Source organism: Bombus bifarius, unplaced genomic scaffold, assembly GCF_011952205.1.
Source record: "Bombus bifarius isolate JDL3187 unplaced genomic scaffold, Bbif_JDL3187 scf7180000009200, whole genome shotgun sequence".
Classification (NCBI taxonomy): Eukaryota; Metazoa; Arthropoda; class Insecta; order Hymenoptera; family Apidae; genus Bombus; species Bombus bifarius.
In genome coordinates this window covers 5,113,759-5,133,610 of record NW_022884965.1, presented here as the reverse complement: position 1 = coordinate 5,133,610, position 19,852 = coordinate 5,113,759, and the positions used below count along the sequence as shown (strand labels likewise).

General features: G+C 38.0%; 1 protein-coding gene across 9 annotated transcripts in view; it reads right to left on the bottom strand.

Annotated features, from left to right (window-relative positions):
- The window catches only part of LOC117214204 (cAMP-specific 3',5'-cyclic phosphodiesterase-like), a 349,894-nt gene that overhangs the window by 127,542 nt on the left and 202,500 nt on the right, over positions 1-19,852 (bottom strand). The window contains exon 1 of one of the 9 annotated variants that reach the window (XM_033460099.1): positions 7,359-7,492. The exons of the other annotated variants lie outside the window; for them this stretch is intronic. Within the exon in view, the coding sequence (XP_033315990.1) occupies positions 7,359-7,444 (86 nt within the window). The 5' untranslated portion in view covers positions 7,445-7,492. Of the gene's footprint in view, positions 1-7,358; positions 7,493-19,852 lie in introns of those variants that run through there. 9 annotated transcript variants of the gene reach the window in all.

The window sequence follows — 19,852 nt, the reverse complement described above, 5'->3', positions numbered from 1 at the left end:
CGATCTGCACATAACAAACAACATCAATATCAAAACAACCTTAATCCACTTTATTATCGAAGCAACACGTCAGCTTAGCAAACACAAGGTAATCTCGCGTCACCTACCAAAGCTCCCTACATTAACTCCCTACTAAACTTCTCGTTGACCAAATCGATTACGAAAGCGTGCTGGAAAAAAGATCTTTCGAAAATCCACTTTCAACTTCCAACTCCCTTAAGCAATTTTTCCACATCTACTCAGCAGATCCTAAGAATTACTTCAGCAGCCGAACTACTGTTATCAGAAGCTAGTGTCAACCAAAGTTCTCCCCATTCTAATACCTAAACCTCTTAACCAAATTTTCCACGTATATCCCGAGATTTCAGCTATCATCCCAGCCACAAACAGCCACTGATGCCTATCTGGCTTTAACCTAGCAGAAATTCATGAAGCGTATTTACAGTATTTACGCTGCAACCAAAACCCACCTGGTTCTAATTCCTAAACCAACCTACTCGAGCTCCTCGAATCTACCAAAACAGCCCGAATAATCATCTTAACGCCTCCTAATGGCTGGTCAGTTTTAACTCATTCGCATTAGCGTGCCGTGACACGTTCCACTTTTCTGGGCGTATATACGCCGGCCGGCCGCGCGTCACAGAACGAGCGAGATCGAGGCGAGCAAGGCTGGCGACGATTGAAAAAAGAAAGGATGAAAGAAGGGAAAAAAGCGCGAGTCTCAGGGGTCGGGAGTTAAGTGGTCGAAACAGAGCCACGGAGGGGCGGCTGCAGAGATTCCCTGATACGCACCTGGCCACGCGCATTTCAGGGCATCGGTGACGTCAAACCAGGGGGCTAGAGGTTGTTGATTACGTCACTGGCCCCAGCCAGCCTCCAACACCACGGCATCGATCAGTTCGACCAATGGTGGGGATAGAAGCTACGCTTGTGACAGTGGTGGGGGGTAGCGAGTCGAGGAAATATCAGTAATAGCCGGCTCCCGCGGTCTATTAATTAAATTTTTGATTAGTCGACGATATTTCAGCATTCTCCCCACTCCTCTACTCTTCTCTCCTTCTCTTTGCGTTTCATCGTCTCGCTTCCTCTCACGATCTCCCGAGAGATGTGACGCGGGTTGCAGTTGCCAGGCGAAACTAGATTTTTCGGTAACGGGCAATTATCTTGCCTTAAGTCAAACGGTGGCGATGCGATATTGATATTCGAGAGTGTGAATTTTGTTGGAAAGAGTACGATTGTGTTTTAGGAAATTATTTTTAACCAGAGAGTCTGGCAAATGTGCGTTCAAAAGTTAATTCGTATCTTAGCACGATATTATGCAAGTATTTTTTAATTAATTTATACCTTCGTGCGGTATATTGGTAAAAAATGAAATAAATATAATTCGTAATTTAGATCGATAATATAATATTGTTTATATCGCGGTACGATGTATCTGCAAAATCCCCAAAATATTCGGAATGGAATTTTCTTTTCGAGGAAATCGCGGAATCTCAGGAGATTTTTCAAACGTACAAATAACATCGAAACGCGCATTTTTTTCGCAAACGGAAATGTCGATCGAGAGTTTGCTCGCGAGTGGTTGAATCCAAGCAAACAAGAAAGGAGAGTGGAGGGGAGTAAAAATTGAACAGAACTGTTCGAATCGACTCGAGTGGACCAGGAGATGCGAGACTCTTCCGCCAACAACGTTCCTTTTATCATCGACTTTTCTTCCTCCTATTTCGGTCTCCCATTACAGTTTTCGTTCGTAAAATTCGCGCGAGGCTCGGCTCAACTTTTGACAGGTCCCTCGCCGATACGATTGTTCGTCAGCCTTGCAAATCATCCCAAACTTTGCATTATTATTATTTTTGTATCGTAAAATTTCACATTCGCGAATTGTTGCTAACGATGCGACGTTCATACTTTCCGAACATAATGTTTTCCCATTGTCGTGAATTTTCGAAATCGCTAGAATTGTGTGAATTTTGAACACTTCGATATTCAGGCTTTTTCCATTAATTCAACTAACCGTGTTAATAAAGTTTAATAAGTTGGAAATTACAACGTAACAATGCTAGCAGTTTATTCTGTATCTTTCAAAGCGTTAGAAAATTCATTTTTCTAAGTAAATTTACGATTTTATAAATCATAAGTCAGCTCATTTTACGTCTTTTTAACCTTCCAGCGTCGCTGATTAAAAATAATTTTCTATATTTATAAAGAAGTTTGGAGAATCATCCGAGTGTCTGACTTATATCGACTTATTCTACTGTCGCTCTCCTTAGCCAGGGATACTTGATTTAATCAGGAACAATTCTACCGTTTCTATCGAATCAAACGAGACATTTCTACGTGTGGAATGGAATGGTGTTAAATTTTTGATGAGAGGAATCGCGTTTAATGTATACAGCATAAATTGAAATAGCATAAAAAAGTACTTGAGTAATGCAAGTAATATTTTAGCATCCTTTAGCGTGTTTATGGCAATGACATTTAATGTTTCAAAGATCGTGTCGTTTATCATCTTGTTTGCCATATATCTGAGGAAACGATTGCGAATAAAATTGCAGTCGATAAAGTGCATATTCAACGCTGCTTTTCTCTTCGCGTGTTAGATGGACGAAAAAAAAAACTCTGCTGAAATTACTCGGATCATTTTTCTTCATTTTCGTTGCCAACAAAAAACCAACAACGACACATTCACAAATGCAAAGGTGATTTTCCATTGAATATCGAGCCACGTATTACAAAAAGTGGACAAAATTTCTATTCGATAAGAATAAACTTCCCTCTTTTCTCTCTTTGCTGACTTGGAGTTTCCATTGAAATGGTTCGACTTCTTAAATATTGTTTATTTTCTAGTAAATTAGTTTCGGGGGCACGCTATGAAGCGGGTTGCGCGAAAGAAAAATCCAAGAACGTTCCCGGTGTTCATTAATCCCGTTGCTTAATTAATTTTCGCCGCAAGCATGTCAAGAGATAAACTCAACGCCCTACAAAAATTGCAAAAGAACGGCCAAGAAAAAGCTGTATGCCTTAAATCGCGCGTGACAATCGATCTTCTAACCGTTCACCCTATTCATCCTCGAAAACATCAATTTCCGGTCGTGTGAGTCGCTCCTCTTCAATTTACATTTCAAAACATCAATCTTGTTCAAGATATTCCTCATATTTTACTAAAATTATTTATCCTGGAAAAACATGGATTTTGAGGAAAATTTTCAAGATGTTTTTCTATGGCTTCAATTTGCTTTTTTATCGAGAAGATATTTCGTTTGATTTGCAGGAAGCTTTGGAAAGTTTAGAAATTTCTTTTTCTTTTTTTCGATGAATTCGACGATTAAGAGAGTCGGTATTTTTTTGTAAATACTGAAATATTTTGTTAAGAATTATTTAGGGCGAAAATGTGAATTGCCAATAAGGAACATCGCCAAAATTTTCGTGTAATCGCTGCAAAAGGCAGATTTTGTCTCGAAATTTGAAAGAACGCGCTCTTTTCTTCCTCGGATTACACGTGAAAAGCCTAATTGTTAAGATTAGTATCCGCGACGCTTGAGAAATTGTATACTCGAAAAACGAGTGAATTAAAATAGCAGAAAATAAGAGAAGAATAACGAAAATTTCGTCGCGTTTTCGAAAATCACAGAAAGCTAAATAAATGACAGAATATCGCATTATGTATGTCGACGTTCGCTGCTAAATCGACCAATAAAACGACGAAGAATAATATCCAGACGACGGTGGAAAGCTGAGACAGAAAGCAGTTTTCTAAAAATGACATCTTCGCTATTTTTCTTTCATCGAAAGTACGACGCACAGCTGACATTAAATTCAATTAACCAGCATTCCTTCAGTTTCCTTTTCAAGCTTCCAATTTCAGTAACTTTCTTCGAACAAGGATCTGAACGCGAGATCCACGATTTCTCATTTTCTTTCATAAACTGCAACAGTTACTCCCTCTCCCCCTCTCCTCAGTGCTGATGTTTCATTTTCACAACTTACAATCTCATTTCGCGCTTTCTTCTCGAGATTTACTTGGTCAGATTTTTTGGAACGCGAATGGTCGTTCTTTTTTCCTTTTAACCACACGAGCAGATCTCAAATGGTGAAATAACAATTTTCACAAGTTTGCTGCTGGTTAATTAGAATTTTCCGCGATCTCGTTTCGCACGATTGTTTGCAGCACTCGAATGGCGAGGTAGAAATTTTAATAACGAAAGTTTTAATGAAATATTTGTAAGTTTAGTAGAGGCCTAGTTTCCTTTTCATCCTAACTGAATCGTTCAAATCGAAGGCGGTTTTAAATGATTAAATTCAAATGTGCTTCTCGATCGACATAAATTATTAATTGCTTTATGAATGAAATATTTCGTGAAAGTCGATGGCAGAAAACGAAATGACAGGTTTCTAACGATCGTACAGAATTCATTTTCCTTGGACTACCAACAATTTTAATATCAACATACCCTTTTCATTTTTGTAAAACATTTTCCACGAGAATTTATGACGATAAAAGTCCGGCACGATGTACTCCAATATTTTTGAAAATTATTTATAGCAACTTTGAAATTTTATTTCTAAAGAACCTGTATACTTGTGTCATTAACGATTTATTGCCAATTCACACGCAACGTGGATTGAACGAAGTGCATATTTGAACAATAATTTAATCGACAATTTAAGGAACGAAAAATTATCCTGCAAAGTATATAATATAAATTTTTCTATATAAAATATGTATAATATAAGTATCCTATGAAATATTCCAAAAGGGAAGCAAATTAAAGAATAGTGATTTTTAAATGATTGCAGACAACATTAGACTAAAGAAAAATAGAAACTATTCGTCGTGAACAAAATACTAACGTTTAAAATATTTTATAAAAGTAGATCAACCAGTTGAAAATGAAAAGAAGATGGAATTATTTCTGTTATTTATCGCAGATCAGATCAGAAGAACATTCTAATATCTAAATAAGAATGAAAGTGGGAATGCACGAGGGAAATAGTTGTCTGGCCGCGTACCGCCTCATTCTACTTCGCTTCTACTCGCTGGTTACAGAAAATGTCAAGGTCAACGAGAGAAATTAATAGTCTACGTACTTTTCATCTACGAGTTGAGAGCTACCACTGATTTATTTAGAATTTTTCTTTCGTTATTTTTTTCTTTTCTTTTTTTTTTTCAGTAGAACAAAGCGAATATCGAATTTAGAGAGGAAGTTGGCGAAATTTTCCGCGTTCGTAACACACATTTCGCGAATTCAAAGGAGAGACGATTGACTTTGCAACGTGAAAGCGCAAGCCAGCGAGTAATTTTTCTTGAAAGGAAGCAAATTTCGAGGAAAGAATCGGTACAACTATTCCACACGATAGTTGGAAATTTTAGCTTAAAGAAGAAGCTCGATTTATTATATTTAACGCGAGAAAGAATTATTTCTCCTTATCGAACGAAGTGGCACATTTTTCTTCGAAGAACAGAGTATTCTTTTATTTCTAATAAGAAAAATTACGCACAGTATATATTATTTTATGTCAGATGATCAGACATATTATGCATCAGAGTATACGATATACTATTTTCATAAGAATAATATTTACATAAGGGGAGAACGTTTCACAAATTCACCAAACCGAGGAAATAAATTTGGAGACAGGCGAAAAATGGGCGAGAAGCTGGACGATATATTTCTCGGAGATCGGAAATTGAGAGAATCGAATAAACGACATTCGTTTGCGGAATATGGTGGCCTAGAATTCGCGACGAAATTCCGAGAATTAAAGGATCATCGTGAAATAAGCAAACCCGATGAACGATTCTGCTCACGAATATCGTGGCATTTCTCTAACGAGGCGTCACGATCCCAGGAAATAGTATTCCAGAGAATTTCGAGCAGCCACAGAGCAAGACAGCGAAGACAATCCGCACTTACGATCGTCGATTCACGTTTAATCGTGAACGTGATGAATTTTTGCGCGCCTTTTCGGCAATGGATTTCAGCAAATAGGCAAAGTTCAAGAAAATCATAATTCCAAATTGATAATTCGATTCAGAGAGATTTTTCAGTGAAATTTTTCGAAACTTCGCAATGTTTTTATCGTTCGACAATTACATACGATCTTTCCAGTTTCGTCGATTTTATAGGAATTTTATTCAAGATACGATTCACGTAACATCGCTGAAAAGAAAAAGGAGAAAAGATTGGAAGCCTAAGTCGATTCAAAGTTGAAAGAAAAACACGTGTTAACAGGAGAAAGAGAAACAATTTGTCCACTGAATAACTTCATTTTTTTTTACTACTTTCAGACCATTTCCGATTGAGCTTTACTCGTTTATCACTTTCGTGCATCTCTTGTTGGAATTGTCGTGACATTCTCTACAAAAAAAAAAGCAACAACCTGCCACGAACTGACTGTAATTCATAATTCAACTAGCTTCGGATTCTAACCGTGTGAAAATGTTCAACACGATAACTGTTAGCGATTAATCATCGCGGGAACAGGAAAAACGAAAATCAAAGCTTAGATAGATGCCTCGGATTCGTTTCGCTTTGAATATTTTTGAAACATTGGTTGCTCCACCAAGTTTCATGGACCATAGATTTCTACGAACCCATTTGTCTCGGCGAATATTCATAAAATACCTGAGCTTAACGAACAGACAAAAAGATTCCTCGAAATTCCCTTCCATTTATCACGACGCGTTATCATTGACTATGAAAGCTGCTTGACCTTCGTAAGGAAGCTTCAAACGCTCATCTACTTCAAAAGATAAATTCGAATCTCGAAGGGTCTTGAAAAATTGACGACAATCCATTTCAAACAATAATTGATTCTGTCGTTTTAAAGACGAGGTACGGTGTTCTGGCCATCTTAAAAAACACACACACACACATACGAAGTTTCTTTTATCTTTCCATTAAATAATTCATTCGAAATATTTATGTCGTGTCACTTCGTTTCAATCGGCTTTAATCTATATCGATCTAATCGCTTAAAAAGTCAAATCCACCGTTGTATATTTTAGGAAATAAATTCCACTGCTTCTGTTTAATTTTACAGCCAAATCCTGATCCACCTGAAACACAATTATCAAGCCTCGAACTTGATCGTGCAAAGCATGTGTCGCAACACCTAAAACCCAAGTTCCATTCTCATCCGAGAAACGAATCCTAAAATCCCAATGCAAAATGCCTAAGAAGTGCCCAGCCAATCGATGTAACCTCAAATATGCCGATAAATCTCTGCAAAGGCTAACATTTCTTCGAACGATTATCCAAAATATCAAACATATTACTAATTTCACACTTGGACCGTCGACAGAAGCGTCAAACGCGTTCATAGACAGGAAAAGTCTAGGTCTGTCTCTCACTAACCTACTTGAGGGATGAACACGTGGCCCACAGGGGCAGCAACCGCTGCTGGAACGTTTCCTTCTACGTGCACACCAGTCCTGACCCATCCTCCGTAGCCAAGCTTTTTGGCTTCACCTCTTCCAGAAGTCTACGTCACGTTCTAACGAGCAAACATTTAACAATTTCTCAACGCGAATGTTCTTCCTCCTCTTCAACGCTCGGTGACCATGCATTCTCACAATTTGGCCAAAAGCACGCTCTCAAAGATGCTCTTAAATCGCTATTCTCCAGAATTTCTCAGTTCTCTTCTTGTCCGAGTCCGAGTGCTCGATCCTTTAACGATGTCTTCATCGACGAGACGTTCAAAGATTTTTCATTCGTTCGATGATCGATTCGAAGATTCGTTGTTCCGATTAATTGGAGGTTAATTGGTTTTAGGTCTAAGTCTGATCTATGCTGACAAGTTTCTTGGTCCTGGCGAGTGTTTTTAGGAAATATTTGGTTACGACTAAGGTGGAACAGTGTACGAAGGTTATTTAAAAATTCGACAGAAGCGATGCGGATGATTTATCGTTGTCGTTATTCGTTTGGTCATGTTGGGTCCCAGTTGAACTAAGTGCAACGATAAAGTAAGTAACTCTGGTACGATAACATCTTGCGGAAGTTGTTCTTAGCAGAATTTCAGTTTTCTTAACTATCGTTAATATTCGTTACAATACGATTGAATTGCTTTTCTGTTTGTTGATAGAGTTAGCTACATTTCTAAGGAACCATCGTTACTTTCAGATCAGTTTTCCTCGTTTCGTTGAACATTCTTGCAAAATTCTCTGATTAATTTTTAGAAACTTGCGATTTCTTTCTCCGTTAAAAAAGATCGATATTTCCTTATCCCTCGGTTTTAATCAAATTTCTCTACATTTATATTTCAAATTTTCAAATTTCTACCGGAACAGTTGCTATCTGTTATCCCATCAAAAAATCTGTCGAATATTAATTCAATTTTACCAACGTCCGAGTTTCTTCTCCAATATATCGTTCATTTATCCTCGATAATTTCCTATTCCACTAAAAGATTTCAGTTTCAGGTAATCGAGATTCCCTCGATTTCCCGCTATTTTTTCCTTCTCGGAACAATCTCTTAAATATATCATCGGTACGCCACTATTGTCCCGTTTTCGTCTCGCCCAAAATTACAGTACGAATTAAGTGGCTAATTAGCGTGGCCTCTTCGGCTTCAATTATCCCGATGTTAATTTTCTCGAGGTTTTCCAACACCGGGAAACGCGTCGACGGGTGAAACGAATGGATAAGAAGCAATGATAAAGGGAAACTGTATTTTCCAGCAACGTACACTCGACCTCACGAGCTTTCAGCAAGATTGTCGGATTACACGCGAGATCCTTCCAATTCACAGAGTCCTGCTGATCCTTTTCGTGCCGTGACCAAGATGGATCTCGAGAAGGTAGCCTGTCTGCGTCGATGTTCGGCTCGAACTCTCCCTTCAACGTAGCTTTTATGGGATTATTTGAGGATCTGCTGCCTCGATTAATTAGTACTAACGTCGTCAATTAGCATTAAGATGAAAAGTTGGTATTAGGGGAGATTACTATTTGAGGATTTGCTCGCAACTTTCTTCAAATTGCCGGCAAATCTTCGTTGAGTTTATTGGTGATTTTGTCGACTATTGGAAAACCGGGATTTTTATGGGATTCTTCTTGAATTTCGACGAGTGGTTGCAGAGTCGATGTTCTTGTTAATCGTTGACGTTAATTGGTACTTGGCAATGATCGATCAATGGAATTTTGCTTTGCCGGACTTGCTCAAAACCTTTTTTAAAGCTTTCGAGCAGCTTCATCGACTACTATTTTTTTGATCTTGTCGATGATTGGAAAATTTAGATTCTTATGGAATTCTTCTCGAATTTTGACAAGTGACTACGGAGTTGACGTCTCTGTTGCTTTTTAATGTTGATAATTGCTATTTTCTTACAGAAATTTTCCTTACATCTTTAGAATTATATGCAGATATATTTTGTCAATATTAAGAAATATATTTTCTTCTCTAGTAATCGTTGCTCCTAATTATTATTCAACGAAGATTCGCTATAATAAAACTCGAGGCCTTCTTAAACCTTCTTAAAAAAATATTCTGCTGAAAATTACTCTCAAGTTTCACTTGAGATTCCAGTGTTAACTGCAGACTCGTTGCTTCAATTAATTCCTCACGCTAAATAATGTATTGCACATTGGTTTAATCCACTTACGTGAAATCGAAGATTCGTGCAAACAAGTATCCCGCTGAAAATCCTTCTCAAATTTCTAATTCTCAAAATTAAATCTTGTATCGTTACTTCGATTAATTGGCACCGTTTGGAATTCGTTAAAAACTCGCTAATTGCTACGATTGTTAGCATTAAAGACCCATTGAAATAGGTGTTGCATTCAAATTTCAATCTCTCTAAATTAATTCTACGTTAGACACGTTGGACCCATTCAGGATTCATTAACTTAACATTAGAATCTAAATCACCAAGCCCCTCTAAATTAACCATCAAATTCAAATCTCAGCCCTCAAATGGCAATTTGCTATCTTAACGTTAATTCAGAGACTAAACTTGTCACTGCGATCTCTTCCTGTAAATTTCAATGTTTAATTTCTCACAACATGCTTTAATTTGGCATTAAGCTCTAAATGACAAAGCGTTTCGAAAAACTGTCTTCAAATTTCTCATCCTGGATGGTAATTCATTGTCTCAAATTCACCAGAAGTTCAAATTATTCTTGAAGATTTACCAAGATTTCAACTTTTTTTCCAATGTTCGTTAACTTAGAATTAGAATCTGAATCGCTACGAGGTTCTCCAAAATTCAGCAGAAAATTCAATTTCTTATTGTTCATTCATCATAGATTTGATTTATCGATTTCATGATCTATTGGAATCTCTGCTTTCAAACTTATCCGCGAAAACTTTCATTTCCAGCATCTTAACGGATTCACCGTCGAGATTTTCCTAGTTTACCATAAGCCTGAAATTGACCATTCCACGCCATAAATCCAGCAGAAATTCAGTTTATCAGCAGGATCTGTACCGTCATCTTCAATATTCAATCCTCCATAACCAAACACTGTTTCACTTCCTTATCAGTCTGCCAAGGATCGATCTCAATTTTCAATCCCCCATAACCAAACACCAATCGGCTATTTCAAATTCAAAGTCACCCACCCTAACATCAACCCATCGGAGTCTTATCTTCACCCCATCCGAATATATTTCACTTCCACCCTCGGCACTCGATTCCCTTCGAAAGTTCGCCTCTTCTCAACTCACCGCTATGAAAAACCACCGTTAGAAACTAAACCCGCCCCCCTCCCTTACAACACGCTTCCACCCTTGTCCCATCTTCATTTCTTCGCCTTCGAATGAAAACCGAAATGCAAATGGCAACGCGGACGAAACCTAACTATTTTAAATAACAATTTGCAGACGCGATTCATCGTTAGAATTTCCTCCTTCGATTCCGATCATCCCCCTTTCGATTTATCACCAAGCTGAAGTGGACAGTTGGTTGTAGATTAATTTATCATTCGAGCCTTTTGCTTCACACTTGTTCGTCGATTTCAATCTTCAATTATCCATGAGGTTTATTGACCTTGCATTGAAATTTGCATCGAAGTCATCATCGAGTCGTTTTAAACTCATCACAAAGCGCAAATTGTCCATTGAAAATAACGGTTGCTTGTTTCAAATCCATCAGAGATTCCAATTATCCGCGAAGAATCTCTCGAAACTTATTCATCAACTCTCGAGTTGTGAGATTCGTGTCACCATGAAATTCGAACTGGCGATTCCTCGTCTCAGGTCCACCACAGACTCCATTCGTCGTTGGGATCAAAATTGTTCGTCGATCTGCATCTGCAGTTTCTCATAAGATTCGTTGACCCAGCGCCACGATCATCGCCACGATCATCGCCACGACCCAGCAAACTCGCCACCAAATTCAAACGGTCAATTGTTCGCTCGAAATTCACCATATATCCGATCTATCAGCAAAGTCTCTTCCATCGAACTCGTGCACGAACGTCCACCTTCGATTTCCAATTTCAAATCCCTGGAAATCCACATCTACACTGTCACTGTCATAGGAGAGTCAGCACGTGGACACTTTTCATCCCTTCCAGCCCTGGAACGCGTCGAAAAAAAGCGACTCACGTGACGCACTGTGGTCCAGACACCCCTAAACACCAGCCACACTACCAACCACGGACGAACAGACGACTGTCAAACACGGTCAGGGGCGAGGAATTCGCGATCGTTCGACACGGAGGGTGAAAGATCGTCAGTGGAGACTGGCCAAACTTCAGTGAACAGGATGGAGAGGGCGGAAGCGACACGCAAGGATGGAGAGACGCGGCTACCAGCAACGTGCCCGCGAAAATGTAAACTTCCAAGGGGATGATGTGCTGGCGAGGGGAGAGGGTGGAGATTCGCGTTGAACAGAGCGAGAGAGAAAAAGGCGATGGCAGCGCCTCCAAGCCGCCGAAAACGACCACGCCGTTATTAGGGAAGGGGTGGGATCGTTGAGACGCCCGGGAGGAGAGCTGCACGTTCTCTGCCTCCTGGCGAGGCCGAGCCTCGGGTCGCGAGGTCTTTCGGATCTCGAGTTTGCTTCCGCGTTGCCTTCAAGGTTGCCTCGTAAGGATTGGGGAAAGTTTCGCTGACATTCGGACGCATATACGAGACTTTGGTAGGAAATTCGAGTCTTTTGAATGGAAGACTGATATTTATGGACCAAGGGTAGAGATCTCCGGGTCTGCTGGATCTAAAACCTGCGGTTTCTCGATCTTGTCTTCGCGTTCCCTTGGTTACTTCGTAAGTGGTGAGAATAAAAAGGAGTGGGGAAGCTGGAGGTTTCGTTGGGATTTACGCGCACACGAGGCTTCCGCTGGTCTATCGAAGTCTATCGAAAGGAAGGTTGGCTTTTGTGAATTGAGAATAGAGTTTTATCGATTTGTTGCAATTTCCAGCACAGCTGTAACTTGTGGGAGGAAAAGCCTCAGGTCGGACAGCCTGCCGGTTCTCGACTTTGCTTCCGCTTTACCTTGAAGGCTGCTTCGTAAGGGATGAGACTAAAAACGGTGTTTGCAAGGGGAGATTAAAGGGGAAGCTGGAGGTTCCCTTGAAATTTGGATGCACGTAGAAGCTTTTGCGGTAGATTGAAATCTATCGAAAGGAGGGTTGATTTTTGTGGCTTGGGCATCGATTTTCAGCGATTCGTTGCAGCTGTCTTCTGGGAGGAAAAGGTTTCGGAAGGCTTTCTGTTTCTTCGTTTTCCCTCCGCGTTTCGTTGCTTGCTTCGTAAAGGGTGAGAGTAAAAAAGAGTGGTTTGGCGGGATTACGAGGAGATCGAAGAAAGAAAGTGGAGGTTTTCTTGAAATTTTCATGCAAGTACGATCTCCGTAGTAGAGTTTCGTATTTTCTCGAATATGGAAGTGCTGGATTTTTGGAAGCCGAAAAGTTTATTGAAACGAAGGGTGTTTTTTTTTTTCTTACTAATTAGAAATAAATTTTGGAATCTTTGGTAAATTTAGACTGCAAACTCTTTAGAGAAAATTGAAAAATCAGCTGAGATATAGGGTGGTTTTTCTGAATCCAGCATATGGAGGCTAAAATTTGGGATGCAGTGGTTTTGTAGGAAATCCAAGTCCGTGGAGTCTAATTATTTCTGTCAAAGGTCTTAATAAAAATGAATAAAAATCCTTCGATAAGAATGAAAAGACGACAACATGAAACACTCACTCGCTTACGATGCAAGTGAGTTACTAGTGCAACATGGTTAACGCCGAGAATTGCAGAAACGCGCGCAAATGAAAGTTAGGCGCATACAATGTTCGAAAGGGGAAGTTTCACGTGTTTTGTTCCTATTTCGTTTGACTTGCTTAAAGTTACGTTTAGCAAAATTCTATTGGGTTCACAGCTCGGCTCTTTGTCGTATAGTACGTTCCTATTGATTATTATTCGTTATTTGTTATACGTGTTCTTGGAACTTCCAATTTATACAACAAATTTCTTTGTCTTCTTTTCAACGCTTATGCAACATCATTATATAGTATAATAGGATAAAAAATTAGCTTCACTTTACCGAATAAGCTTCTTTAAAATTTGTTTCGCGTAATTTTCTAGAATATTGATTTTACTCGATAATACGCAAATACTTGAACAATCAGCTAGGTAAAGAATAATTTTAATGAAAATAATAATCGGTCGTAAATTGCGAGCTGACGTACAAATTACCAAAAGTTAGGTTCCATTGAACAAAATAGATTGAACATTTTCTAGCGTACTCTGAGGAACCACGTGTTCAGTGACACACCCACGGTGTTCAAAATCAATGGAAAGATGGGAGAATGCGGCGGCAGTACCGTGACCGTCCGAGCGGATGCTGTGGTCCTTCGACTAACGAAATAATAGAAGAACTTTGCAATGAAAATTCTGTTCCACCTGTTCTCCATATCGTACGATAAATTTTCCAAAAATTAAATACCTAAAAAGCCTAAAGAATTGAAATAAGACAATTCTCAAATATTCGATCGCTTAAATAGCCAAACGTCCAAGTAATCGATATCCAAATACTCGAACCCTCGAGTAATCGAATATTTAAAGAATTCCGTGGCTACCAAATCGAATATTAAACGATCAAATAGCAAACGGAGAACATAACCAGAACAGATAACCATATATTCGTATAACCAACCACTAAACGTTAAATTAACTAATTTATTCAAACAACAAAGTCCAACTATTCAACGTTCAAATTCCTAACAAAATTATCCCAATTAACGTTCAACTCGGTAATAACCTCTAAACTAAACTCCTTCCGTAAACGCGCTCCATCTATCGATTACCGGGAAAACTATCTAATCTTCTCTGCACGGTTCCTAAAACCCACAAGACGATAAATCTTCCTCGTGTTCTCTATCATTAAACGTGTTTTAATTCAGACACGCGAGAAACGACGTTACGTTGGGAAGAACAGAAAAATCACTAGATCTGCTGCACGTGATAGGTGGGAAACCATGACCCGCGTAACGAACACGGTGTCATGGTTATAAACACCGTGGACAGAAAACGAGGCGAAGGTGGTAGGTTACCTACGTCAACGATTTCAGTTGCAATATTGACTCTACGCACGCCAACTATTAGTATCACGGAAGAAATCATGCTGGCCGTGTTACGCGGGAAAAGCTAAAGGTTAACAATACTCTGACGCCATCTGATGTATCCAACCGCCATTAAGACCATTTTTTCTTCTAACATTCCGCCTCCATTGCGCTAATTTCTCGAGTTATGCAGAGAAAGCGACACGTAACGAGCAATTGGTATTTTATGACGTAAAATATGGAATATGAGTTGATGTAAGTGCATCGCTTAGGAACTTAGAGACCAAGTGACTTCTCAAGATATTTTAGGTAAATTATAGCTCCTGCCAACGATTTCCAATAGACGTTTCGTGAATTATTACGTTACAGGTTCTGGCCACTCGTCGTCCTCTTTTCCACCATCACAGAGTTATGAATTTATTCGATAAATTATTGTCGTTATAATTAACTTTATGATTAATTTTACAGACGGATTCCACAAATCCATATCCATTTCTCATTCCTAAAGATGTCATGAATATGAATCTTCTATGTTTTATTAAAATATTTCTTCTCGTAATTCTGCGAATTTAATATGCCCGAAATTCGACAGATTTTTCCATGGGTTAAATTCCTTAGGCAAATTTATTTACAGTTAAATCTATCGTAGTATAATTTATAATTAAAAAGGAAGCCTTATATACCTAATCGCGACATAAATTTCAATAGTTGAATGAATTTACTGAATTTTGATACAACGACTTCCATACTATACACCGTAGAAAAATTCAAGGAAGATATCCAACAATCTGATCAAGTTTGACTTAAATGCGTTTACGTTTCTAAGAACGAAATTCCCTAGGAACGTCACGGAATGCACACGAACGTAAATCAAGCGTGTATCGTGGGAAACCATAGGACGAGTAGAAAGCTATCGAGTCGACAATTTAACTCGAGTTACTTCCATTACGTTAAATCTCGCCCTGGGGACCTGATCGAATCTATATTTTTCAGCTCTCGCCGTCTTCGAGGCGAGGGCAGATACTCGAACCGAGCTTTTAACCTCGAGAAAAACATCTTGGACAGTCGTGAAAGCGGCCGTGATGTCCCTGAAACTTCACCTGGAGTGGGAGAGCCATTTCGAGCTGCACTATGTAATACGACAAGCTCGAGCAATCGTGTAATGGGATCTGGTGAAGATGAACTCCGGAATTGGTCCAAGAAAATCGATACCATTTTCCCTCCTAGTTATGAAAACCGATAGCGGAGATCGAATTTCGTGTATTACGAAATCTTATACGTCGATTAATAATAATTTATTGGTATCTTACAACTTGTCGAGTGATTCGAATTATCAAGAAAATTGTTCGTCTTTCTATCGTGTAGGCAGATTTTAGGAAATTTTGTTTTCATACGACCGATTCCAGAGAAGATTTATCGACAATTTGGAAAAAATCGTTTGAATTCCAAAGATTAAAGAAGTTCTAGGGAATTTTATTTTCCCAATACGACGAATCAAGGAGGAGCTTTGATTTCGTGAAATTTGTTAGAATATGGAATAGAAAGAATGGAACGTTTGAACAAATATTTTCTTAGGAATGTAGGGAATTTTAATTCTAACTAAATCATACGTAATTTCAGAAAATCTTGCATTCATACAAAAGTAACGATGTTATCTTCATTTAAATTTTCGTGATAAAATATTGAAACAATTAAAAATTACAAAATTTTCTAAAAGAATAAATAATTGTAAGGAGCAATATCAACTACTTTTATTAAGCTATGACTCTGAGACACAACCATCGTAATATTTACTCTATCTTGTATATCTTCAGTTTACGACTACACAGTAACGAAGATATATACTTCCACTGAAACGAGGAAACTTTGTAACTAGTAGTAAACCTAAATGGAACTACTTTACCACTAAAAGAGCAAGGGAGATTTATCCAGATCTACTTATCGATTTCCTGTTGGATTTTCGGTGCTGCCACTACATTCTCCAGCGAGAAACTCTGATCTAGTGAAATTTTACGTCGGTAAATCAGATTCTTGTATTCTGTGTTATCTACACAAGATAGCATATTATCTAAAGAGTACTTGGATTTGTTAGTGCGAATATTCTTCGACGCTGGCGCCACGAGAAAGTTACTAGACGTGTTATGAACTGGTCTCATAAATGTTTTAATCAATTTTTAAAGAAATTTATAAGTTTTTAGGCTTTTATAAGTACATACGCTTAAATGAAATTTTTTAGAAGAATAAAACAATTCCTAAAAATGCTGCCAATTTCAGACTCAAAATTCCAAGGAACGGAAATAAAATATACATAGAATAAATCAAAGATGTAGATGTTATTTAATAATAAATCTCTAATTTCTATACTTTCACCTTTGAAAGATTCTGCTAATTTCCAAATCAAAGCTCGCGGAACCAAAAAGAAGAAGAATATTCTATTTATATTTCTAGAATTGCTTCCTGACATAACCATCCATACTTGACAAACAACGCGATCTAATTGAGTTACCGGCGGAACAACCGGTTATATCTTGTACTATGATGTACACGTGTTGGTTCGAAATATGTTTGCGCGACGAATTACCATCGTCGTGCAACTGAAACGGAAACAAGAGGAGGATTTGCTCGCCCGAATAGAAACTGTGTATTTGGGCGTAAAAGATTGAGGGGACTGATGGTTGAATTTCACTAAAGGCACCACGCGCATGCTTCAGCTGACTACATAAATGCTTATAATGCCACTTTCAAAAAATTAACAGATATGTAGAGTTCAGATTTCTAATAAAATTTCCGAAGTTTCAAAAGTGTATAAAATTGAATAAGTGAAAAATTGTGATAGAGAAATGTCATGTGGAGAATGAAATGTTGACTGACACGCATTCGTGATCACTGTTTCTGCTACTGTACACTCTGGAAACCTCAAATCAAGCAGAAACTGTTGAAACACGACGTATATATGTCCGACACATTGAAGCAGAAATGTGCGATCAACACTGTGCCCGACGTCACAAACAATTACCATCCGAGCCGATTAACCAAACATAGTGATTCAAGTAGCCGGATGAATATCCATTTGTAAAATACGTTTTGCAATGTGCTCAAATTTTCGAGCTTTGAAATTTTCAAAGCGTAAAATTTCATTTTAATTATCGAAACTTCCGCATTTTTAAGGTTCTGAAATTTGTAATTCCTAAATTTTCAGGCGTACATACAAATTATCAAATTTCTGATTTTCCGGGGATACGAATTTTCTCGTTTTTCTCAGTTGAAAGAAATTTTCTTAAAAAAATTTCCATTCCCTCTTTACATACACACAGAACTTCTCTTCTATGTTTTATCCTCGAAGTATGACAGGAAATCGATGATCGTTTTCTTCAAATTAGAATCGCAATGTCGAAAAGCTGTCAGCGTGACACGAGATGACACGTGACACATCGAAAACAATTATCGTTCGTGCACACTTCGAATCGATCGCGCCTTACAGACGTCTGCAAGCTGAACACCACATCCTCCTCTTTTCATTTCCGTGAACCTATCTCAAACGTAAGTGTAATCAACTTTGCACGCTCGAAACAATATCGAATTGTTTCTCAAAAATATTGGGTTGGCAACCAAGTGATTTTGTCGATACCACCCAATGACAAAATCCGCAATCAATTAATTGTCAACTCAATATAAGCAACTGTGAATCAGTTGTTTACCAAGCGAAGCAAAGTGTTTTCAAAAGAGTCGCGTGCAAATATAGAAACTGGAAAGTGTAGCTTTTCTCATGTATTAATTAGATTCCAAATGAAATTAGTATTTATACAAGATCACGTGTTCACAGGCACTGATGCAGAATTTCAATAAATAAAAGTGTGCTTTTCACAAGCAGAAACATTTTAATATTTCAAAGTATGTTTTGTTTGTAAATGCGACAAGTAGATTCAGTAGACAATTTGCTTTTGATGCCTCATTTGCTTTTGCATTTGTCGACATTCTTCTACATTTTTCCATATTTACAGTTGTCGTAAATGCATAAATATGCAATTTAGTCATAAGCATAAGTGGGTCGTTCAAGAGGTAGGTAAAGCAACCCCCTTCGACAGAATTATAATGCAGAATTTAATGACATTTAGGGATGAATTTAATGATAGAACAACTCAATATGTTCAGACATATTTCTATAAAAATCTATAATGTTATCGAACGTTACTTCCTTTGCGATTCTATGATCCTGCTGCAGAAACATGCAGAAGATTCCAATGACAGTAATATGAATCGATATTGGTCAGGCATTCGATCGGTTTTGCCATAGTAACACTACAATTTAGAAAATTCATATCAAATTCCTGTTGCGTGAATTTCGAGTCCTCGAATGATAATTTTAAAAAGTCCCGAATACTTTGGAAAATCGAAGAATATTCAGGTTTGGAACTTCAAAGCCCCGAATGGTAAAAAGTCAAAAATTAAAGTTTGCGAGCTTCGAATAGCTCGAGGTACTTGAAAAAGACTCGAAAATTTACTAAAATTTCAAAGTAAAATTCGAAAGCTAGGAATAACGTAAATAATTGATGTTGGAACTATGGCTGGCTTCACTCGAAATTGAAGTTGCATTGGGGCAGGATAATTAACGATCGCCTGTTGACCCGCTATAACGCGATTACCGTTGGAAATTAATTCCATGGGTATCTGTGCGACGAAAGCTCGTTCCAGAAACAAACAGAACGCCACGGCAATCGATTGGTCGCGAATTCGATACACGGATACCTCTAACGGAATCCCCATCGCACCTTTCTCATAGCTGTCCATCCCCAATCCTACTGCAGAATGATATATTATTCTCTGTTAAATTCAGGTCGAACATTCGCCGATAGATGTACCAGTAACACATGAGAATTCGAAACGTGGACCATGAAAGGTCATCAAGTTTCAAATTCCTATTCTCTAACTTCGAAATTATCGGATTTCTGAAATTTTTCACTTTCGAATGTTTAAGAAATCACAATTGCCTATTTCGGTCATTAAAAATCTTCAAATTTATCCTAACGTTCTCAATACACTCTATATTCATACAAAGTCTAATCAATAGGATTTTTATTTTATTACACTAATATTATTTTTATTTTATTTATTATATATTAGGATATTTCTATGAACATAGCTTGAATATGAAATGAATATAGCTAAAGAAATTTACATAAAAATTTGTTTCGTTTATCAAACGTTACAATAAATACCCTACTTTGAATACTTTATATATTTTTGATGAACATTAATGAACTTTAATTATTCCCTAATTGAAGCGCTCCTAATATACGTTCAGGTAGCACGTTAATCAATTTTGACTTGAAAAAAAATCTAGAAGGGGGCAAGTATGAC